Source organism: Lytechinus pictus, chromosome 17 (assembly GCF_037042905.1).
Source record: "Lytechinus pictus isolate F3 Inbred chromosome 17, Lp3.0, whole genome shotgun sequence".
Taxonomy (NCBI): domain Eukaryota; kingdom Metazoa; phylum Echinodermata; class Echinoidea; order Temnopleuroida; family Toxopneustidae; genus Lytechinus; species Lytechinus pictus.
In genome coordinates, this window is record NC_087261.1 from 28,051,268 (window position 1) to 28,078,033 (window position 26,766).

Sequence of the window (26,766 nt, forward strand, 5' to 3'; positions counted from 1 at the left end):
TCCTTTGGATACCGACCAAGATGTGCATATCACTATTTTTTTTTAAATTAAGCAAAACTTTAAAATGGCTTAACTTCCTTATTTTACATCCGATTTTGATAAAATTTTCAGTGTTATGCTTGTTGGATTTTTCTCTTTTTATTCAAAACAACTTTTTTTTGGGGTGGACTTGTCCTTTAAATTTCCAGCTGGGTGCTTTATAGAACTGTCATCACATTGGTCAAATTGTGATAAGAGAATGTACCCTTCTGCGTATTAATCAATAACATTGTGGGTTATACATGTACATGTACATCACATGTGTGTCGGCATTTCAGCCTGTCCCTTTTTTTTTGGTGGGGCTAAGACCCCCCCTCAGCCCCACCAATTTCCCGGGGTTAAGCTTAGCCTACTTCGTTTTCACACTATGTTTTAGCAAAGTGGGCTAGCACGGTACTATCTGGCCCTGCAAAAAAGCAGGGTTAGCCGGCTTATTGTGGTGCAGGCACCACAATTGTGGTGTTTAGAGATGCAGTGTGAAACGTAAGTGGACTAAAAAAGGAAAAGTAGGGCTAAGCAATAGCCAATCAGAGAAGTCGATATTGCACGTTAATCGCACTCTGTATAGTATTAAAATCATCAATACTCATGAGCTGTGCGCGATAGTCCAGGGTTAAGCTGTTAACTCCGGCTAAGAAAATAGAATCGGGTTAAGAAAGACAGTGTGAAAAAAAAAAAGAAGATAGTATGGGGTTAAGGATAGTCAGGGAATAATGATAGTATGGGGTTAACTTTAAGGAAATGCAGTGTGAAAAGCATATTAGTCACTCTTAACCCTTTGTGAAACATGCGTGGACTTCTTGTGGCTGAGTAGAAGCGTATGATTGAAGGAGGGTGTTAAGTTGGGCTTTAGTGTTAGATTTAGGTGTTCATAAAATCACCTTCGACCACAACGACCGAGACAGGAAATCCTATAAACAATCAAAACTTGTGGCCTAAAAAAACCCCAACAGTCTTCAAGTTGACGACAAAATTTTTAAACGGATTGTAAACTTAATTCAGGATCTAAAAATATCTTTTAAAAAGTCATAACTGCACACCTTTTTGCTGCGATAATGAGGACTACAGTAAAGAGCATCCATGTGGGTAAGCAGGCGCTCATGAGGGTGGTTCCATAACATTTGCTCTGCTGCACATTCCACATATTAATGGAATGACTACGGTAACTAACTTCAACCCCGGATTCAACACTACACTGTATACCCTATCCTCTGCCTAACCCTAACATAAAACCCTACACTGTACATGTACTTTTTTTCTTAAAAGAAAATTCCACCTGAAATATACTTTAATCGCAACGGCATCCTATATGTCATCATGTGAAAGAGCTTAATACGCTCTTTCATTTGATACCAAATTCGTCATGGTAGTATTCATATCTCTGAAGATATAGTAAATTTTACGATGTATGGCAAGCGAACAAATTTCACAGAATTCCATGGGTGTATGTAAACTTTAGGCCTCAACTGTATATCTTAGACAAAATAAAGCCCAGAGCAATGGTTGCCTGAGCACGTCTTGTGCCACCTGCAGGGCAGGGAAAATAATCATATTTTTCTCCCTCATTGAGAAGCATGTACATGTAATGATGCTTATGAAGTCAAATGTTTTTGGTTTCCTCTTGAAACATTATTTCATACACTGACAGTGAGTGAGTGATTTCACATCCGGTGTTGGGTGTTGCATGGTCTTGATGTTTGGAGCACAATTTGAATTGTGTTTCCAACATTAGCTCCATATACATGTAAACCTATTCTGAGTTTACACCAATAATCCAGATAAATGTCAGCTCAACACCTTCAGGACCATCTTCATTTTATGTTTGGTGCTATGCTCGTGTAAAAAAAACCAAAAAAAAAACCACCAACACCAAAAGGTCAAAACTGAATTTGAAATCACCCACTATGTAGGGCCCCACAGCTCAGATATTTGCAAACCTCCACAAAGTAACTAAATTAACTCAAAATTAATGTACATATATATTTACATAAAGAATTGCACAGCTAAAAAAAAACCAAGCAAATTCAGGCAATATTTTACATTTTATAACAATTTAGGATACAACATACGTATCCACCTTGTAAGGTGCTCAAGGCGCTCCTGTATAACCCCGGCTAAGCTAGTCTACCAATTCCGGTGCTCGCAGCTATTGAGGAATTACTTCCTGCTGACTGGTACCCATTTTAAGAGTGTTTCATGGGAGGACTTGTCAGATGTTTTATCCAACAAATCATGTTTTATCTCATAGGTACATGTACTAAGAAGTCCACCGCAGAAAAATGTTGATTTGCACAAATAGAGAAAAATCAAACTCGCATAACGCTGAAAATTTCATCAAAATCGGATGTAAAATAAGAAAGTTATGACATTTTAAAGTTTCGCTTATTTTTCACAAAACAGTTATATGCACAACTCAGTGACATGCAAATGAGACAGTCGATGATGCCCCTCTCTCACTATTTCTTTTGTTTTTTATTGTCTGCATTATACGATATTTCATCTTTTATAGATTTAAAAATAAGGACCAACTTGACTAAACCATATGGTATTAAATAATGCTAATTCCACATGTTCAGGGAGGAATTAATCGTTATTGCACTTGACAATGAAGAGAAAATTAGAATGTTTCATATTTTATATAATAAAATACAAAAGATATAGTGAGTGGATGACATCATCAGTCTCCTCATTTGCATACCAACTAGGGTGTGCATAGAACTGTTCTTTTAAATCAAGCACAACTTTAAAATGTTATAACTTTCTTATTTTACATCCAATTTCGATGAAATTTTTGGCGTTATGCTCGTTGGATTTTTCTCTTTTTATTCAAATTGACTTTTTGTTTCCTTTTTTTGTGGGACGCTCTGTACATGAAATAGAGGAATGCAATTCTTACTTGTTCATTGTCTCCAGAGCACTGGCTAGGAACTTGGAGTCAAATTTACAGGAGAAGTTGAGCTCGTTGGCAATCTGTCTCCTCAGCAGCTGCATCTGACCAACCTATCAGGAAGAAAAGATACATAATTTTTTTTATTATAAATCACTTTTTATTGATAAAAAAGGGAAACAGTTACAATAAAGACCCAGGTTATCTGTTCTAGACGGACATGATACAGGGAAACATAAAATGAATACTGGTATACATAAACAAACATAAAACAAGAGATAATATGCATATATCAAACAAGTCGATTCAATTCATAACAAAATGCATAGTAAGAAGTGGAAAAGGGGAAGGAGGGGATATGCTATCTCGTGGTTTAACTCAAGTTGATTTTTGACATTGATTCATAAAATTTTGTACTAACATAGTGGTATAACAAAAATATGAAAATTATGCAAATGTAGATATACATGTATGAAAAAATAAAGTGCAAATTGACATAAATACATGTAGGCCTACATGTATATCCTGAGTTTTTATTTCATATATATTTATAGGTGTGATTTTGTTCAGTAAATTATAGCATGATACATTTATGTTTAATATTCAACAACCTGCCATATACATAGGTTAAACAAGAATGGTTGGAATCGAGTTCCCATATCTTATGAATGATACGGGTTTGGAAGAAGCAGTGGACCAGTTGATGAAGGTGAATGCGTTAAGCTGGTATAAGCATGTGCTGAGGAGGGATTACGGGCGGGTTATAAGAAGCGCTTTTTGGCGCGTATTCTGAACTCGGGTTTAAATTAAACCCTGCTTTAGAGTTGTGGCTTAACTATGGAGAGCCAATCGGAGCACAAATCCCTGACAGTACACATTCAATTTATCAAGTGATACATGTACATGTATGACACCCAAATTGTTCATTATTGTCTAGGAATGTGAAGTATTTTTCTTCATTATGAGAGCAAAAGGAAACAAAAGAGTAAACATTTAAGAGATATACAATATAAACATAATTTTTGGCTCGCCATAATTATAGCACAGAGTAATAGACTGTGGTCTAAGTTAAACCTGACTTCAGAATACGGGCCTTTGAGTTTGAGGTGGGTTGTTCAGTAGAGGAGAGTTGGGTTGAGGATGGAGCGTGAACTGAATATCGGGCAAGGTGGAGGTAGGGGATAAGGGCCATTGCTGTGAATTGTGAGGTGAATCCGGCCACCCTCATCCCCAGGAAAAAAAAAACAGATTTAAAGGTCAAGTCTACCCCAGAAAACGTTTGATTTGAATAAATTAATAGAGAAAAATCAAACAAGAACAGTACAGAAAATTTCATCGAAATCGGATGCAAAATAAGAAAGTTATGGCATTTTAAAGTTTTGCTATTTTCCACAAAACAATTACATGCATATGCACAACTCAGTGATATAGAAATGAGAGAGTCAATGATGTCCCTCAATCACTATATCTTTTGTTTTTTATTGTTTGAATGACACAATATTTCAATTTTTACTAATATGATAATAAGGACCAACTTGACTGAACCGTAAAATGTTTTAACAATGGTAATAAGACATGTTCAGGGAGGAGCAAAACTTTTTTTCACAGGAATGAGGAGAAAATATAATATTTCATACATGTATTTTACATAATAAAATACAAAAAAAATAGTGAGTGGGAGACATCATCAGTCACCTCATTTGCATACTGACCAGGACTGTTGTGTGAAATTAAGTGAAACTTTAAAGGGGAATCCAACCCAAATAAAAACTTCTTTTTATAAGGAAAAGAAAAATCAAACAAGTTGATAGGTGAAAGTTTGAAGAATATTGGACAAACAATAAAAAAGTTATGAATTTTTAAAAGTTGTATATGTTGGTAATCACTAATACCCATGGAGACTTCAAATTGGCCACATATGGGATGTCATAGTGATGTAAGGCAAGGACTACTCTTCCATGTACTCCAATACATAATATGGCTAAAATGTCATTTTTCCCAAAAGTTTTATTTCAAATTATATTTTTGTTTCGTGAGGACATAAAACAAAATACTACCTGGGTTATATTTAGATTACTGCCCCAGGGGAATGGGTACTTAGGAGAAAACCACAAATCCCTGATAATAAAGTACATGGTCTATGGGAAAGTTGTCCTTGCCCCTTGTCATAATTTACTTACCCAGTTGCCAATTTGAAATCTACATAGTATTAGTGATCTCAATTTTAAAGCAGCTATAACTTTCTTATTGCTTGTCCGATTTATTTCAAACTTTCACTATTCTGTTTGGTTTATTTTTCTCCTTCCCAACCCAACATTTTGTGGCCAAGGCTGGATTCCCCTTTAAATGTCATAACTTTCTTATTTTTCATCTTGATTTTCATTAAAATTTCAGTTTAATGCTTGTTGGATTTTTCTCTTTTTATTCAAATCAACTTTTTATTGGGGTGGACTTGTCCTTTAAAACTTTGGATGATGGTGATGATGCATAAAATCAATTAAAAAGGTACTATAAATACATATGTAACACTCCAGTGAACATGACAATAACTTTCCTTCCGGCATCAAGATGAAGATTGGTCTACATCAGGGCTTCTCAATCTGGCCCGCGAGATTCTGCTGGGTTTTTTTAAAATCACTTTTAAGTCACAATATGAAACATACATGTAGCTCAATATGATTACATTGTGTATCCATGTAGACCTAACCGTATAATGGCTTTCAAATAAAAAGTTTAGTGGAGTCTTTTCTGTATGTTCGATCTACTTTCTTATTAGATGACCAGCGGTGTTCTCACCATGTTTGGATCTACATACAGGTGCGAAAGTGCATTTTCCACAATGAACATTTTAAAGAACTAACTCATACCGAAGTACCTTGACAGGGGCCGCAGAACGGTTTTCAAAGTGGGGGGGGGGGGGGCTGGCCATGTAAAAAATCACAATCATATGGTCATTTTTACGTTTTTGTACATGGTTTTGGAAAAAAAGTGTGGGGGAGGGGGCTGAAGCCGCCCCCACCCCGCTTCCGCCGCCCATGATTGACCAGTGAACATTTGCACCAGTGCCTTCGTCTGGCAATTACACCTTATGTGCCAAGGTTCAAGCAACTTTTTGCTGACAGACTGTCACTTATCCCATATTGAAAGTGACTATAGGAGACTATTCTTGTTAGAGTCTACAACAGTCATGCTCTATTATTCATTCTACTTTGACTACACAACATATTGATACTTCAAGACATTATCTGTCTCCCCAATACCAGGTATGTATAAATACAATCTAGATTCCTTTTTAAAAATACTACAATTTTGTTATCATAATATTAACTCTCGCTGTATTTGAAATCTTTTCTAATTTTACCTGCGTTCCATATGAAACTGTAATAAATTTGTTGGATCAAATGCTCCCAAAATAAGGGCCAGATTGCACAAGAGAGCATGTAGGACCTCGACCGCTTCGCGCACATTTTTTTCTAAGTATTCACTTCACCCTGGCCCTTTCAGGTTTACTTGGAGTCTGGCCCTTTAAAGAAAAAGTTTGAGAACCCCTGGTCTACATGTATACTGTTAATACTTTTGAATCAAAATAAGTCCAAGATTTTCAATAATTATCCTCTTTTTTGCTTAACCTTGACTTAAAATACTTTCCATAAGATATTTGTCTGCTGCAAGTACATGCACTTTCTTTTACCGTTAATCACTACATGATAATTATTATTATCATTGTTTTTATTATTAAGACCTCATATATTGAAAATCTGCAGGCAATACCCGGGGGGGCCACTTCCATTCACAAGTGGATACTATGCGCGACCATGGGGTCTCGAAAAGCACCCTAAACACGTATTTTCCATATACTGAAAATGCACCCCTTAACAAGTATTGGCGTGTAAAACCCTACCCTAAACAAGTATTAAAAACAAAATGATACTTTGGCAAGTATTTCCTGAATTGAACCCCTAAACAAGTACAGCAATATTGTCATAGACGTCGGTCGTCGGTTTTACCTTTACCTATTGGGTTTAGTACAGCCCCACCTCCCACACCTCGTGCAAATCGGTACTCGATCTAAACACATAGTGTTGACTCTTGGGGCAAAAAATACATCCTTTTAGTCTTAATTTTTTATACCGTCGCAAATTTGACCTTAAACACGCAACTTTCCTAGCGAAATAGATACCCTTTTTTCATTATTTTTGTGTTTTTGACACCCTGATTACGTTACGTACGTAACGTGCCCTATCTTGAAAAAGACATCCTTTTTACGTATTTTTTTGGTCGCGCATGGTATCCACTTGTCAATGTAAGTGGCCCCCCCCCCCCGGGACGCAATAACACAATGACCAACTTCTTTCTCAGAAACTTGACTATCTAGAATTATCACTGGACACATGAGAGGAAGCCCACTTCCTCTCATGTCCATTAATAAGAGTTGGAGGCAGTCCAAATGAGTATCCATTTAATAAAAATCAAAACCGAAAGTACATACTCTCACCTAATTCTTGAAATATGATTATTGCGAGCATGTGGAAATGTGGCGGAAAATTAGTACTCAGCTGTGTGCATTACGAAATTCTATGTCCATTGCATAAGGATGTTGCGCAATTAACTTGGACACAATAAAAAACAAAGTAAACCTTGTCAGGCAACATCAGGATCCTATTATTACAAAGACAAGCAATAATAACATACATTGTATACACATTTTCTGTACCAAATTCAAATATCAGCCAATCAAATCGAATGATTTCAGTAGCTTTAAACTGTTATTGCCAATATTATTTCATTGCACAAGAGATTTTATGAAACTGGACAAAATCCAATTGAGAAGTCTTTCATTAACCCTTTGAGGCCGAGTCTACTTACGTATACATGTATGTATGGTGGGGTCTATGGGAAGTAATAGTTATTGAATTTGTATAGCGCTTTTTCCAGAGGATACAAAACGCTGTTAACAACATAATACAAGTAAAGATTTTTACATGTAATTATACAGTTGTGTTTTGAGATGGTTTTTTTGGGAAGAGGTCAAGACTCAAGAGAGGAGATGTTTTGGAGATTGTTCCCAAAAAAAATGCAGGGGGGGGGGGGCAAGAGACTGAAAAGAATTGAAGCCATTCTGTTTTCTGGATTGAGGAATGACATACAAAGGAACAAATGTAGAAAGAAGAGAGTATGTTGTCCGTTGTTGCGGAAATAGTGCGTTATAGCATTATCAACTAGTCTCAATACAGTATTGAAATTATACAAATTGGAACCTGACATTACCAGCTGAAACCAGTTGAGACTTCCAAATGTCCAACTTCATACTTCATTACAAACAAGTTATTTAAAACTTGTTTTTAAAGTCTCAGTTGAATTAAAGCAAAGATAATCAATTATTACATGTAACTTAGATTATTTCTTCATGTGGCATTGAAACTTCTTTGCATTGAAGTTAATACCTAACAACAAATTTGAATGATTATGATGATGCTAATAATAATAATATGCTTGCCACCATTTATATAGCACTTAATACCTATGTCTCTAAGTATCACAGATTATTACTTCAGCTTTAGCACAACTACCATGATAAGGCACTCAAGCATTCAAGGAATTCTTTGCTACCAGATACATGTACCTGTATTACCAAAGGATGTGAGTGCTGTGTGGGATTTGAACCCCCGCCATTGTGGTTCAAAGTCTGAAGACTAAACCACTGAACCACAAAACCTTCGTAGCACTGCGACCATGATTGGCACTCAAGCATCAAATAATTTGTTCCATTTACTACACCTGGGTGGAGAGTGGCAAATGCAGATAAATGCCTTGCCAAAGGACGCGAGTGCTGCAGTGGGATTTGAACCACGATCCTTGTGGTTAGAGGATTTATCAACAGATCCACAACACCTCAAAACTTATTGTGCAATGTCCATCTCCAATTCATAAGATATTGCAAAATTATTATCCTATTACACTGCATATCATTCATTTATTATTATTATTATCAATTTTTGTTTGGAAGGGGGGATAAACCTGGACACAATCTAATTCAAGATCTAATAATGCGACTGAAACTGAAAAATATACTTAATATTTCAATGAAGTCATTGGTAGCATGCAACAGTGTCTGAAATTAACATGTGACTGTGATTACTATGAAAGGAATGACCACTACATGAGAACATTGCACCATTATTTCTTGATTTCAGTGAAATCGGACACTATCCAATCAAGAAGCCATTCATTAATCAAAACCAAAAGTAGACGAATCATCACAATTATCAAAGTGAGGAAGTTTTCAACACATACATGTCACAATGAATTATAAAAGAGTAGAAATAAGTATCACGTGGAAGTATTTCAACATGGAAGTATTGTTTCAACACAAAATAATTGTTTCATAGTATTTCACCAAGTAACAATGAATGATAAAAGAGTAGAAATAACTACACATGGCTGTGGTTAGGGTAAGTATATCTTTTGTGTACTCACATTGCACACTGATTTTTTTTTTTTTACTTCTTCATCATATATTCATAGAAATGAAACAATTATAATGATAATTTTGAATATTCTTACAATTCAAGTAAAATCATGAAGCATACTATTAATCGGATGCGATATGGGATTTCAAATATAGGGATGTAAATTTATTGATAGCTTAATATCACATTTTTTATGATATCAACTTGTGGGTTAACTACAATATGCAGTTCTGTCCACTGACACTGACTTATCTCTTATAAATAGTTTAATTGAATAAATTAATAAATAGAAAGATAATAATTGTGTAAGTACAAAAAGAAATGAATAAATAAATAAATTTATAAATTAAATGAATAAATATACAAAGGAACACCAAAGTTTAAAACTGAAAATCAAATGGCACAATGAGTGAAAAAAATAAATAAAAAAGAGATCAGTCTCCAAAGATTCTATGAATGGCCCAGGGCCAAAAGGGCTCCTTTACAAATTAAAATATTCTTCCCTGACTGTGGGCATCTGACATTTTTATTACGAGGCCGTAAGGCCACAATAAATTTAGGTGAGACAAAACTGTTTATGATTTAGTCGGAGCACTGAATAAAACTAGAAGTTTGACGTGTCCAAGGGACACAGATGCCCCGCTTAGCGCGATCAGGAATTCATTCAATATGATTGAACTTAATATCGTACAGAAATCAATATGCATATATATAATGAACAAATTTAGACCTTTGACCTAAAGACTCACCCTTTCCATAATAATCTCTGACAGAAGATGTGAAAGTTAAGTCATTTGATGTGACCTGATTGTATTTTGGTGTCATCTACCTCCACACTCAATTTTTTAAGAATCTGTTGAATTATTTCTTAAGTTATCATGTGGAAATCAACCAACTCTCATATATAATGAGCTGTGACCTTTGACCTGTGGACTCCGAATTTGAACTTAGCCTGTATTTTGGTGTCATCTACCTACATGTACACACCCAATTTTTTTAAAAATCTGTTGAATATTTCATAAGTTATCAAGCGGAAACCAACTCGCATTTACATAATGAGCTGTGACCTTTGACCTGTGGACTCCGAATTTGAACTTAGCCTATATTTTGGTGTCATCTACCTCCACACTCAATTTTTTAAGAATATGTTGAATTATTTCTTAAGTTATCATGTGGAAACAAACTCGCATATTTAATGGGCTGTAACCTTGGACCTGTGGACTCCGAATTTGAACTTAGCCTGTATTTTGGTGTCATCTACCTACACACCCAATTTTTTTTAAAAATCTGTTGAATATTTCATAAGTTATCAAGCGGAAACCAACTCGTATATTTAATGAGCTGTAACCGGACTCAGAATTCAAACTTAGCCTGTATTTTGGTGTCATCTACCTACACACTCAAATTTTTTAAAATCCATTAAATATTTTTGGAGTTATTGCCCGGAAACCAAGTGGGGGGGACGGACGGACGAAAGGACAGAAGGCAGGGGCAACGCTTAACAGCCCCTCAGGACTTCGTCTGCAGGGGCATAAAATAGATTCAATTCAGACATTTTAAATTCAAGCTATTACAAAGCTGAGTAATTTAGAGGCCGTTCTCATTATACATATACTTTCTAAAACTAGTTTACTGGAAACCAATTCAGGAAATAGTTTGAAAGATCACTTTGCTTGTGTTCCCATTTGATCACATGAAAGTGGTTTTCAAAATCACTTCACAAAAAGCGATCTTGTTGCTATGGAAACACTCTCAGAGGGGCGACACGTTTCACGCGAAATTCGAAACCGCAGCGTAGGCATTCTACACCTGTCGTGTAAAGTAGCATGCTCAAAATGTGCGAAGGTCGCTTCAAATTGCGATCTGAAAGAGGTTTTTATCTAAACGACCTGGAATGGGGGACAAAGAACACACCCTCTGTTTTTCATTAAATCAGGTTTTTGTAGTTGCGTTTTCAATCGTGATTCATGTCTGCCGTTTAAATTTGAAAAAAATATTGAACACACCTTGGAGGAAATATATGACAGAGAATAGACAAGTAGATTGGACTATCGCTTACCTTTAAGACCACATTGATGAATGGAACCCACATCTTAGCAGCCTTGGTCATGTAGTGTGAGTATAGTTTGTTTGGGTTACCTGCGGTGAGATGGGATAAGAATGGTATCATGAACAGGAGGAAACATGAAGATATGCTACTGATGCACAATGAGAGAATATTAATTAATGGATCATTATATATCCATAGTTTGTTCAGGTCAATGGAATTTCTTTTTCTCTTCTTCCTTCTTCTCACCCTCTTTCCTCTCCTCCCCCTCCTTTTTATTCTCCCCCTTCCTTCTTCTTATCCACCTCCTTCTACTTCTCCATCATAATCATCATCATCATCATCATCATCACCTTCATAAGCATTATCATCATCATCAAATCATCATCATCATCATCATCATCATCATCACCATCATCATCATCATCATCATCACCATGATCATCATCATCATCATCATCATCATCATCATCATCATCATCATCATATCATATCATCATCAAATCATCATCATCATCACCATCATCATCATCATCATCATCATCATCATCACCATCATCATCATCATCATCATCACCATGATCATCATCATCATCATCATCATCATCATCATCTCATCATATCATCATCAAATCATCATCATCATCATCATCATCATCATCATCATCATCATCTCATCATATCATCATCAAATCATCATCATCATCATCATAATCATCATCATCATCATCATCTTCATCTTCATCATCATCATCACATCATCATCATCATCATCATCATCATCATCATCATCATCTCATCATATCATCATCAAATCATCATCATCATCATCATCATCATCATCATCATCATCATCTCATCATATCATCATCAAATCATCATCATCATCATCATAATCATCATCATCATCATCATCTTCATCTTCATCATCATCATCACATCATCATCATCATCATCATCATCATCATCATCATCATCATCATCATCATCATCATCATCATCATCATCATCACCACCACCACCACCACCACCACCATCACCATCATCTCCATCATCATCAGCTATACTCTCATCATTGTGAACATCATCCTCATAATATTATGAACACGATCATCATTACCAAAATCTTAATTGCCACCATCAACCACTGCCCTCCATCTCACTCTACTACTCACTAATGATCCCTTTCACTGGATTGAGTGATTTCATCAGACCGCCGAACATCTCCAGCCAGGCCTTGTCCCGCAGGACACCCTTCTCAATGATCGTCAAGAAGTTCTGCAGCTCTCTGACCATCATGAAGCAGAGTAGACGGTCAAGTCCGGTCAGTCCATAGGTACCGATGCTTTGCTGTGAATACAAAAAGGGCAGTGAAGGTAATCAATCATTTGGTCTTCATTCAACGAACATAGTCCTGGATGTACTCAAATGATCGAATGAACCCATCCATGCGAGCTCCCAGAGTCTCGAGCTTTGGCATAAGCTCGCAAGACATTCTCACCTAGGACAATCGCTCCTTTGATAATTTCTCTGATGGTGTATTGTGTAAAGATTAAAGATTAGTGATGAGAGTTTTTGGTTCAGAAATGAGGCAAGAATTCAAATGAAGATTAAAGTTAGGTATGGAGTTTGTGTTCATGTTTGGCTAAATGTGTTGATTTTCAGTAGGAGCAATTGTCGCAGGAGTGAATGTCATAGAACCGGAAAATTACAACTCGAAAATCTGTACCAAGTATTACTAGTAATACAAATCTTGCATACAATGAGGAAAGTCCAATTATAAAAATGCATGCTTTTTGCAGAGGATCTTGAATTCATGGTGGTTTATACGCTTGCCTTGGAAACAGAGGGTCGTGAGTTCCAATCCTAGCCATGGCATAATTTCCTTCAGCATGAAATTGATCTTACACTGTGCTGCAACAAACCAATTAATTCCTTGAACGCACCAAGCGCCTTTAGCAGCTGGAGCTACATGTATAGCCGGAGTAGTATATAGTGCACCACTGAATAGGCTACTAAATAATTAATTACATGTACTTATATATGCTATATATTATTATCAATGTTGTTGTTAATCGCTAGAGGGTATTCATTTGTCTCGCAATCTACTATGGTCAACAAGGAAATTCGTGATCACTCTCGCAAAAAGTGTTCACTAGCTTTCTAGGAAATTCGTGATCACTCTCGCAAAAAGTGTTCACTAGCTTACAAGTTCACTAGCTTTCGAGTGCCGCTTCAACTCTTTATCAACTCTTTATCTAGTCTTTAGCTTGTGAACACTTTTTGCGAGAGTGATCACGAATTTCCTTGTTGACCATAGTAGATTGCGAGACAAGTGAATACCCTCTTGCGATTATTTCATTCCGCAATAATGAACCTATTTAGTAATGTTGTTGTTATTGTTATTATTATTATGATCATTATTATCAGACTTACCTGTAATTTGGAGAAGACTTTCATATCAAGGACCTCCTGCCTTGTCTTCAAGTCATACCAAGTCTTCATACCATCGATATAGGTGGTCGTTCTAGGGAAAGTAGGAAAAGACTAGATCATATATGAACAGGTCGTAGAACCTAAATGAATTAGTTTATGCTCAGTTCAATTCCATTGAAGATATTTTTGTCTTCAAGTCATACCAAGTCTTCATGTCATCAATGTAGGTGGTCATTCTAGGGAAAGTAGGAAAAGACTTGATCATACATGTATGTGAATAGGCCTTTGGGTCTATTAAAAAGAATTGGGTTTCTCTAATCAATTTTGTTAGGGAAATTAGGTAAAGACTAGATCATACATGTATGTGAACAGGTTATAAAATCCCAATGATTTAATTTTCTCTCATCTACTTTTATAATGAAAATATGAAATGTATTGATCATTTGTGAACAGGTCGTAAGATCTAAATAAATTGGTTTTCTCTCATTCAAGTTTGGACTTATTAAAAAAGAAAGAAATGAATTTATATTTTTATCTCAGTTCAGTGGCACAGAAGACATTTTTATTCAGGCCATAACAAATTTTCATGCCAATGAGGCAGGTTGCAGTTCGAGGAAAAGTAACAACCTTTTTCCTGAATACCCTGTAGCACAGGCCGTAGATGAGAATTAAATGTATGTGAGAAATACTGAATGACGAATCCCCCAAGGGAAGCATTAAGATTTTTCAGTAGAACTACAAGCAGCATTGCAGAAAATTTAAGTGCTTCTATGAGCTTTGAAATCGCTTTGAAAAAAAAAATGGTCAGAGATGCATGGTGACGAGTACAAATTTGTTACAGGGATACTCCAGGCTGAAAATGATATACATATAATTTGAACAGATAATGTAAACTTAAACAAACAAAACACTGTCAATTTCATCAAACTGGGACAAGGAATAACAAAGTTAGGACACTTTAAAGCTTTGAGTCATTTAGATAAAACGGTTCTATGCATGACTTCACAAATACACAATAAGCAATCTGATGATGTCATATCCCCACTTGTTCTTTTGTATTTTATTACACGAAACAATGTTTATTCAAACGTTTTCCCCAAAGAACTAAAAACAATTGACAACGTATTTAATGCATTACATATTCATTGCTGCAACTTATTGTGAAACAGTTCTAAGCATGTCTTCATGAATATGCAATGAGCAAGCTGATGATGTCATATCCCCACTTTTAATTTAAATTTTGATATATGAAATCATATTCATTCATTCTTTTTTTCCTCCCCAAGAATGACAGCAATTGGCCTGAATACAGATATAATGTGTAAGATAATCATTGCCGCAACTTATTTTGTTTCAGGGAAGACATATCACACATGCACGTATGAATATGAAATAATTATGATTTTGTGTAATAACAAAAGAAAAGTGGGGATATAACATCGTCAGCAGGGCAATTCCATAGGTTGGTTGACATAAGCTCAATGTGTCTTTGTACATATAGCCCATCTGAACCGTAACATGAGTAACCACTTTATCTGCACCCCTAGTAAAAACCATGTGTTCTTTATTTTTTTAATTATATACAAATTTGTCTCCCTAATATACTTCTTGGAAATGGATATAATCAACTTTCATAAAAGCCTTGCATGAGGACACTTTTCACTTATGTCCACTTTTCATTTTATGCATGTCCAAATCATGTAACATGAGTAACCGACACATTTCAAAGATTAGCCAGGAGCATAATGAAATTTCCCAAGTTTTGTTTTTATACAGAGGATAGTCAGACTGCGTACTATGTTGTGATAAAGAGATGAATAGTTCCTATCAATAATAATGGAGTTACAGCTCCAAGTATGAGTCAAGGTGTCTCCAAATGTAACGTGGGTAACTGTGGAATAGTCCCTATGAGCTTTGAAATCGCTTTGAAAAAAAAAAATGGTCAGAAATGCATGGTGACGAGTACAAATTTGTTACAGGGATACTCCAGGCTGAAAGTGATATATTTGTTTCAGGAAAGACATATCACACATGCACGTATGAAATATGAAATAATTATGATTTTGTGTAATAACAAAAGAAAAAGTGGGGATATGACATCATCAGCACGCCTATTGAATATTCATGACAGCATGAAGAGATGTAATTATTTCCAGCCTGGAGTAACCCCTTTCAACCAATCAATCGGGATTTAGGCAAATGAGTGACATCACAATAAGGGTACAACTAGCCTGCATGAAGTATGGAATGCACAACTTCAGGAAATTACTGTGACTTACTTCGGATCAGTGATACGAAGGATCTCCCTGACGAGTCGTCCCATGAAGTTGATGGAGTTGTCTACCGGAGGAAACTTAGGAATCGGGATGGTGGTGGACTGGTAAACACTCTGCCAATCATGCACCTACAACATGTAATAAAGAAAATAAAGAGGGGTTTTTACAAAGTTCTGTTTTACTTAAAGGACAAGTCCACCCCAACCATTAGTTGATTTGAATAAAAAGAGAAAAATCCAACCAGCATAACACTGAAAATTTCATCAAAATCGGATGTAAAATAAGAAAATTATGACATTTTATAGTTTTTCTTCATTTCACAAAATAGTTATGTGCACATCCTGGTAGGTATGCAAATGAGGAGACTGATGACGTCATCCACTCACTATTTCTTTTGTATTTCATTATATGAAATATTCTCATTTTCTCCTCATAGTCAAGTGAAACAAATATTAATTCCTCACTGAACTTGTGGAACTAGCATTGTTAAATACTACTGTATATGGTTCAGTCAAGTTGGTCCTCATTGTCAAATCTGTAAAAAATGAAATATTGTTCAAAGGATAAAAAACAAAAGAAATAGTGAGTGATGGACATCATCGTCTGTCTCGTTTGCATGTCACTGAGATGTGCATATAACTGTTTTGTGAAAAATAAGCAAAACTTTAAAATGTCATAACTTTCTTATTTTACATCCGATTCTGATGATCTTTTTAACGTTTTGCTAGTTGGATTTTTCTCTATTTATTCAAATCATTATTTTTCTGGGGTGGACTTGACCTTTAAGTATGACTTTTTGAGTTGTCCACAAGCGGAAACTTTGGGATAGGGACGGTAGAGGACTGGTATACACTCTGCCAGTCATGTACCTACACCATGCAATCAAGAAAATAAAGAGGGGTTTCTTAAAGTTATGTTTGATATAAGTAATTTTGAGTTGTCTGCGGGTGGAAACTTCAGGATGGTGTTATAAGCCTACACTTTGCTAATCATTTATTTACATTTAATCAAAGAAAATAAAATGAAGAGTTTCATAAAGTTCTGCTTGATTTAAGTATGAATTTTTGAGTTGTCTACCAGTGGAAACTTTGGAATAGGGATTGTAGTCTATTGATATACACCCTGCCAGTCATGTACCTCCACCATGAGATCGAGAAAATAAAAAGGGGTTTTTGTAAAGTTATGTTTGACTCTAGTACGACTTTTTGAGTTGCCTACAGGTCAAGACTTTTGGAAAGTGATGGTGGAATACACTTTTGCAATCATGTACCTACCACATACAATCAAGAAAATAAAAGTAAGGAATTTCACAAGGAGTTACATGTATGTGTGAATTAAACACAGTTGTGTGTCATTGTGTACATTACACAATTACAGTACAATAAGAAAGGTACTTCCTTCCATACCATATCTGGGGGCCGTTTCATACAGCTGTTCGTAAGATAAGAGCGACTTTAAGAACGACTGGTGAACCTTTCTTACGCGCTAAACCATCGCCAATGAATATACCATTTACCACAAGAAAGGATCACCAGTCGTTCTTAAAGTCGCTCTTAACTTACGAACAGCTTTATGAAACACCCACCAGGACAGTAGGTCCTCATGCTCCTCAACCTCCCCCCATTCTGGGCATCTACATGTACCTTACCTTTATCCTAAGGAAGCTGATGCAGCCCCATTCCATGTTGTAATTGATGATCCTCGACACCTCTACCTGCAAGATCTTAAGACTAATTACCATGAAAGCGGTACATCCCTGTATACCTTATCTGGACAGGCTCCTCCCTACCTCCCCCCTTCCTACATGTAGGCATCTATCTTACCTTTGTCCTAAGGAAGCTGATGCAGTCCTGTTCCATGTTGTAATTGATGATCCCCGACACCTCTTCCTGCAAGATCCTAAGACTAATTACCATGAAAGCGGTACATCCCTGTATACCTTATCTGGACAGGCTCCTCCCTATCTCCCCCCTTCCTACATGTAGGCATCTATCTTACCTTTGTCCTAAGGAAGCTGATGCAGTCCTGTTCCATGTTGTAATTGATGATCCTCGACACCTCTACCTGCAAGATCTTAAGACTAATTACCATGAAAGCGGTACATCCCTGTATACCTTATCTGGACAGGCTCCTCCCTACCTCCCCCCTTCCTACATGTAGGCATCTATCTTACCTTTGTCCTAAGGAAGCTGATGCAGTCCTGTTCCATGTTGTAATTGATGATCCTCGAAAGCGGTACATCCCTGTATACCTTATCTGGACAGGCTCCTCCCTACCTCCCCCCCTTCCTACATGTAGGCATCTATCTTACCTTTGTTCGTAAGAAGCTGTTGCACTCTTGTTCCATGTTGTAATTGATGATCCTTGACACCTCTTCCTGCCAGATCTTCAGGCCGTGGATATCAACATAGTCCTGGATGTACTCGAAGGATCGAATGAACCCATCCATGCGAGCTCCCAGAGTCTCGAGCTTTGGCATCAGCTCGCAAACCTAGTACAGAAGATAGAAATTTGATTAAACAATGGTAATATTGGATGCTTCCAAGTTTCAAAAGACCATGTGGGTGTGTCAAAACGACTGGTGATCCTTTCTTAAAGCGACTTTACATTGACAAATCATGGGGAAATCAAGGCTAATCTAAAAATACAGAGAAGGGATTCCAGTCTTTCTCTTGGCTGCATGCCTGGGGTGTTACGTAATAGACGCCGGCGTGTCTGGGAGGTCTAATCTTAGGAGAGCAATAGTTAGTAGACTTACCAACCAGAAGTAAACTGCATGTTTTCACTTTGAAACATGTACATGTAACTCCACAGAGGTTATTTATTTTGCTTTAGCAATCAAGAGACCTGCTATGAGTCTAGGAGTTGGGATTGTTGGAAGCTAGAACTGCGACGGCCCGAAGTAAATAACCATCGGTGAAATTCGTGTGCTGTCCGAATTTTATCGCATTAGTCCGACGGGCGCTCATGACGGACGGATTATATTATGCAAGTCAATTGGCCTTTTGCAAATTTCGTATTGATTCAATTTCCCCATGATTTGTCAGGTGCCAGGCCCTTTAAAGTAAGTTATTCACAACAGAATTCCATTGGTGGTGAATTATCTCTTCTAACAGTTTTAGTTATTGGCACTTTGACACTCATCCGGACTCTCTCATTCTTACCTTTCTTGAGCGCCTTGGAATAGAATATTTCTAGATAGATGGCGCTATATAAATGTCTATTATTATTATCATTATTATTATATATTAGTTCTTAAGAGTCCTCAGTCATTCGTACAGTAGCTTGTAACTTACAAATAGTTTTATGAAACACCCACCAGTTAACTAAAAACACTCTTACATGTACCTTTGGGAAAAGAAATGAAAAGTATGAAATATAATCATTCTACAAATAATACATGTAGTTTTAATTACATGTTATCCAGCAGTAGGCAATAATAATAATCATAATGATAATACTGACTGGCATATAATTTCGGGAGATACTGTACCATGCATATCGTCAGCATCATCCAAACCTTAGTACATGTATCAGCCAATTTTGGTTTTAAAAAAAAATTCAATTTTTTTAATTTTTGCAGAAAATGAAAGTACAAGTCCTATTCTATTCATAAGTAAATTTCTAGGCAGCAATTTATTTTAGTTTCTGAGACAAGGATGGATTTTCAAGGCGATGCCATACAAACTGTTAATAAAATGCACAAATCCCATTGGAAACGTGTACTGTAGCAAAGCAAACAACAGCTGCGCGCACTTAATATGCAAATGCGCGGTCAGCCAAACCATCGTTATCGGCACTGCATTGACTATGCACGTGAAATAGCGATGCGACGTTTTGACTGATCACACACATTGAAATCGCGGTCAGGGTTGTTGTATCCCCTATGGCATTTTTTTTTAGAGGGAAAATATTAACCGCTCAAACCGAAATTACAAGGATGTAGCTCTTTTGCGATATTTTCTCCGATCCTTGGTTTCGTGTAAAAATAAATATACCAATATCGAGCAATTGTCTTGGTCTTTCCAACCATGTACATGTACTTTTTTTAGCAATGAATATGTTGTAAGGCTGGGGGCCAAGTGTGAAAATTATAGTAAACTTTAAAGTCAAATATCTCTGAAACGGGTTTGCACCGTCGTGTGTGTGATACGACGATATATTTCCCTCAGGAGACCCATATTGCCCTAAGCAAGACTCAGAGCAATATGAGACTACTTTTGGAAATACATGTACATGTATATGTATATGTGGTACAGTGTAGCTCCTTGAAAGCTAATTAATACCATATTATTATCCATGATGCAATATGGAAATCTACATGTACTGTACATTAAAAGAAAATGTCATAAATCCACTTGTCATTACTAACGCCCCCCCCCCTCTACTCAAATCCCCATGAAAAAAGCTAATTGTGCTTTACTGCTCTTAAAACATTGGTATAGTAATCATATGATCCTTTTACCACTTTATTTTTTCATCACCATAAGGTCTCAAAAATGCAAATATTCACGCTTTAGCCTATGCGTTGCATATATGTATTGTACACATTGAATTGAACAAATTGAATAAAAGAATTACACTGGAAAAGAGAATTGTACATGTACCAAGAGCCTATTTGGCTTATACATACATTTTCTAAAAAGCCAGTTGAGATAATTAGCAATGATACAATATGGAATTCACAATTCAGAGAAAATGTCATTAATCCAATGGTCATTACTACCCCCTCGGATTAATATTCAAGCTTTGGTCTATTTATTCTTAAACAAATGAGCTTATTTTATATTAGCATTATACTGGTCAAGAGAAATGTAAAATGAGCCTATTCGACTTATATTTCGTATCTGGTAAGTACAAATTTGAATTTCTTAGTTGAGAATTGATTAATTGTGTAGGAATTACTGGGTTTTTTTTTGTTATACCTGCTCCATCACAGTTTTTCCATAAAATAATAATTTCATGTATATTTATGACCCTACTACTAAATGTATTTCATTATAAATTCAAACTAAACACATTTTAATAAAAGTAATTAAAAAAAAGATACTTCACTGGTTGTGTTATTACACTTGCTGTTTTACTTGAGATGTTAAGAATAATTGTGTTTATAAAGCTTTGAGCAATTATTTGGGCAATTATCTGCGCGATTCTAGTAAAAGAAGATACGCAACGAACACAAACTTTTACACACGCATCACATAGACAGATATTCATTAAAAAATCCGACTCAAAATGATGGAAAAATAATGAATCTTGGGCATTTCATGTGACAGCCTCCAAGTGCAGCCTTTCTTATCAAAATACCCGAAACGTGTGCAAAGTGAATGGGTGCGCAGACATGGGGTACCATTTTTTTTTCAATCTGAAAATGACTGCCTGAGGTTTCTTCACAGAAAATCCTATATTTCTTTCAAATTTTAATGAGATATTTGGTACACTTACTCATGATAATATAAGGAACATTATTAACAGAAAGATTTTGTGAAATAAAAAGAAGTTCATGTTAAATCTTAACTCAAATCGTTAGGTGCGCAGACTTGGGGGTCTCCATACACTGGCATCATTCTCTTTATCTCCGGGTTCATCTCTAACACACTAAAGTGTGTTACAATATATTTCTCACTCTTCATTCATTTCATGGTTTATTCAATAGACATGTATCGCAGTAAAAACTGAATTACACTTGCTTTACAGGGTATCAATCAAAAATACAGAGACAGAGAAAATTAAAATTATTCACATACATTTGCACAGTAAGTTATTGATAAAGATGAATGAACAACAGGAGAATGCATATGATGATAGATTGATAAAATCATTCATACTAAAACTTTTTAAAGAACAATACTCTTACACGTAGCAACGTTATGCATTACATGTCAGGAAGATAAGGGTGCATTATCATGGGACTCAATTAAAGAATAAATAATAGCAATTTTGTCTGTGCACCTCTCCCTTAGCAATGCCATACATAATGCAACAGCATGACGAGTCAGACGATGAAGGATACCGGTACTATATTCCAAGACCCAATGGAGGAATAAATAATAGCAAATTGGTACGAGTCCCTCCTCCCTCTAGCGACGTTATGCATTACATGTCAGAAAGATAAGGGTACTCTATTATGGGACTCAATTAAATAATAAATAATGCAACTTTGTCTGTGCACCTCTCCCTTAGCAACGCTATACATAATGCATGACGAGTCAAAAGATGAAGGATACTATATTCCAAGACCCAATTGAGGAATAAATGATAGCAAATTGGTACGAGTCCCCCCCCCCCCCACCCTAGCGACGTTATGCATTACATGTCAGAAAGATAAGGGTAATCAATTATGGGACTTAATTAACAAATAAATGATAGCAAATTGGTCTAAGCCCCTCCCATTTAGCGACGTTATGCATTACATGTCAGAAGAATACAGGTACTCTAGTATCACGAGTATGACGAGATCCAAGATCTTGTCATCTGATCATCTCTCGCAAGGGATGTTGACATTACGAGATCCAAGATCTTGTCATCTGATCATATCTTTCAAGGGATGTTGACATGATGGGATCCAAGATCTTGTCATCTGATCATCTCTCCCAAGGGATGTTGACATGACGAGATCCAAGATCTTGTCATCTGATCATCTCTCCCAAGGGATGTTGACATGAGATCCAAGATCTTGTCATCTGATCATCTCTCGCAAGGGATGTTGACATGATGAGATCCAAGATCTTGTCATCTGATCATCTCTCCCAAGGGATGTTGACATGACGAGATCCAAGATCTTGTCATCTGATCATCTCTCGCAAGGGATGTTGACATGATGAGATCCAAGATCTTGTCATCTGATCATCTCTCCCGAGGGATGTTGACATGACGAGATCCAAGATCTTGTCATCTGATCATCTCTCCCGAGGGATGTTGACATTACGAGATCCAAGATCTTGTCATCTGATCATATCTTTCAAGGGATGTTGACATGACGAGATCCAAGATCTTGTCATCTGATCATATCTCCCGAGGGATGTTGACATGATGAGATCCAAGATCTTGTCATCTGATCATATCTCCCAAGGGATGTTGACATGACGAGATCCAAGATCTAGATCTATCTGATGTCTGTGAAAAGGCTCTGCATTGAATTTCATTTTATTCATTGTTTTAATGTCATTATTTAACCACTTCATTGTGATATTATATCGTTTTTCTTGCACATTTATGAATGCACATCAGTTATAAAACTAGATTTTGGATTTATGAATCTGTTTGTGTTGAGCGAACATTCTCATTACAGTGGTGTTATGTTGGGGTATGTAATAAAGGTCCCTTTGAATGGTAGTAAAGAGTATGTTAGTTTAATTAATTTCTTTCTTCTACATTGTCCTTAAAAGCCTGTCTAAAGCGTAAGAAAGGGTCAGTAGCAGTGGTGGACCATGACCCGGAGGAGAAAGCATTGGAGGGGCACAGCATTGTTCACAAACAATACATGTCCCTCCAATGCTTTGTCTCCTCCGGGTCACGGTCCGCCACTGGTCAGTAGTGTGAACTTTATTCAAGTATCATCGAGCATTACAACACTCCAAATGAGTGGGAGTTACTGAATGAATTTTTAACCCGATAAGGGTAGTCGTGCTAGAGCCGGGGTAACAGTATGCTGCGCTTAGAAGCATTTGTATTGAGTGTTTTACAAAATTAATGTTGCATATTATCATTATCTTGCAGCAGAAAGTTTGTCGAAAAAAAAATCAACTGTGTTGTAAAATTAGAAGAGGAAAATATGAAAATGAATTGAATTTGGATGAATTATTTGGTACATGTACATTATCTTTGCCATGAATATGGAAGAAGTATTATGAAACCCAGCATTCCATAGAAGTGTGGCCAAAAATTATAGTTTAGACCAGGGGTAAACCCTGGAATATTACCCAAGAAAGATAAAAATAACAAACCTTTGCTTTGGGATTGAAGATGAGTGAGCCATGCAGAGCACTTGCTACTTGAGCAACCAGTTCTTTCCTGATACCATCTTCAAGGAGTTGCTTAGGATCGATCTGAAATAAAAATGATAGAGAAGTCGAATGGTTAAACAAGGATATAAACGCTTTTCCACAGTGATCATGATCATTATTGTCAACAAATTCATCATGACCATCATCATCATCATCATCATCATCATCATCATCATCATCATCATCATCATCATCATCATTATCATTATTATCATCATCATCATCATCACCATCATCATCATCATCATCATCATCACCATCATCATCATCATCATCATCATCATCATCATCACCATCATCATCATCATCATCATCATCACCATCATCATCATCATCATCATCTTCATTATCATTATTATCATCAGCAGCAGCATCAGCATCATTATAATCTTCTTCCTCCTTCTCCTTTGATATCATCATCAAAATCATCTCTATAACAACAAGTGGAATGCCTCTGGCAATCTCACCTGCATCACGCGATTCAATATAGCAGCAGTGCTGACTTTGAAAACTACTATAAAACAATTATTCACCACAAACATCATTCATATATAATGATACAATACTACGTTCATTGACATTTGACCTTGATCATGTGACCTAAAACTTGTCAGTGATAATTGATTACCCCTATATCCACATTTTATACACTATATCTATAAACTTTGAAAGGTCATGTGACCTGAAACTCACACAAGATGTTCAGTGATACTTGGTTACTCTTATGTCCAAGTTTCATGAATCAGATCCATAAACTTTCAAAGTTATGATGGTAATTCAACAGATACCCCCCATTCATTGACCTTTGACGTTGGTCATGTGACCTGAAATTCGCACAGGATGTTCAGTGATACTAGAGTACTCTTATGTCCCAGTTTTATGAACTAGACCAATGAACTTTCAAAGTTATGATGGCAATTCAACAGATACCCCCATTATGGCCAAATTTGATTGACCTTTGACCTTGGTCATGTGACCTGACATGCGCACAGGATGTTCAGTGATACTTGATTACTCTTATATCCAGTCCTTCACATTTATAATTTCGTGGAGCTCTATAAATCGCTCTCCTTATTTTTTTGAGGAGCTCAATAGAGCTCCTCAGAATCGCTCTCCTTGAGGAGCTCAAATCAATTCAATACAATACATGTATGATAAATTGTATATTTTTCTTAACACATTGTATATGCAATAGCTGTGTAGCTATTAATTAATCAGTGGTGAAACCTGGCCTGGGTCAATACGTTTACAAAATATCGCAACACCATGGAAGTCTAAATGTGGGACTACAATATTTACCGAGTTTACATTCAAATCAGAGTCGTGAAAGAGATGAATATTCTTCATTTTTCTGATAGTTTTCAACTAAATCAAAATAATTTCAAGGAATTATGGAAAATAGATGGCCATTTCATGGATTTAAAGATGTAAAATGTGAAATTTTAGCAATTTTTTTTTTTTTTAGGAGCGCGGTAGGAGCGCCGGCGCGATCGCGCTCCTCAAAAATGAAGTTATGATGGTAATTCAACAAATACCCCCAATTTGGCCAAAGTTCATTGACCTTAAATGACCTTTGACCTTGATCATGTGACCTGAAATTCACACAGGATGTGAAGTGGTACTTGATTACTCTTATGTCCAAGTTTCATAAATAAGATCCATAAAATTTTAAAGTTATGATGGTAATTCAACAAATACCCCCAATTAAGATTTGGTGTTGAGACAATAACCACCACCACCACCACCATCACCACCACCATCATCGTCATCATCATCATCATCATCATCATCATAATCATCATCACCATCATCATCATCATCATCACCATAACCATCACCATCATCACCACCACCATCATCATCATCATCATCACCACCATCCTCATCATCCTCCTCCTCCTCCTCCTCATCATCATCATCATTATCATCATCACCATCATCACCACCATAACCATCACCATCATCTTCATCATCACCACCATCCTCGTCATCCTCATCACAGAGATGCCAACCTAAAGGGATGGTTGTCAGGAACATTTACCACATTTGTCAGGAACAAATGGGAGTTTCTCAGGAACATCCCGCGAAGTAGCATCGTTTATACAGGGATGCCACTAGGTGTCCTCCAAAAATACTGAAACTCATCGCGGGCCGGGACAGTGTCCAAGAAAAAAAAATTTAGGGGGGTCCACCTTTAATTTTGGGATGGACACACATGTCACAGGTAAAAAATTGGACAAGCAAAAAAAAAAAAAAAAAAAAAAAAAAAAAAAAAATTAGGAGGGGGGGTCTGCCCCCACCTCAAATTTAGGGGAGGGGGGGGGAGGACCAAGTGGCTTCTTACCTTGTTGTGATTGATGACTTTGAAGTCAATTAGGACTTAGGTTTGAAAAACTGTTAGTTGTGTGTTTCTCATAGAACGCTAGACCAAAAGCTTCAGTCTCTGTATTTTGGTTGTTCAGCTGAACCGCGTTGGCTCCACTCACCAATACATAGACTGAAGAGTTGTTGGCCCGTACATTAAGACAACGTATCAGCTAACCCAGGGAGATCTGGGCTAGCTGATACGTACGTAACCCAAGGAGCTCCGGCCCACTTTTCGGGC

General features: G+C 36.6%; 1 protein-coding gene across 3 annotated transcripts in view; it reads right to left on the bottom strand.

The window, feature by feature from the left end:
* The window catches only part of LOC129280915 (WASH complex subunit 5-like), a 69,979-nt gene that overhangs the window by 11,970 nt on the left and 31,243 nt on the right, over positions 1-26,766 (bottom strand). For all 3 annotated transcript variants that reach the window (XR_010296336.1, XM_064112513.1, XM_064112512.1), the window contains exons 19-25: positions 24,102-24,203; positions 18,467-18,646; positions 16,159-16,283; positions 13,880-13,970; positions 12,619-12,793; positions 11,456-11,535; positions 2,936-3,039 (exon numbers count right to left, since the gene is read on the bottom strand). Coding sequence is in view for 2 of the 3 variants with exons in the window: in XM_064112513.1 (XP_063968583.1) it covers positions 2,936-3,039; positions 11,456-11,535; positions 12,619-12,793; positions 13,880-13,970; positions 16,159-16,283; positions 18,467-18,646; positions 24,102-24,203 (857 nt within the window). In the remaining variant the exon portion in view is untranslated. The remainder of the gene's footprint in view (positions 1-2,935; positions 3,040-11,455; positions 11,536-12,618; positions 12,794-13,879; positions 13,971-16,158; positions 16,284-18,466; positions 18,647-24,101; positions 24,204-26,766) is intronic.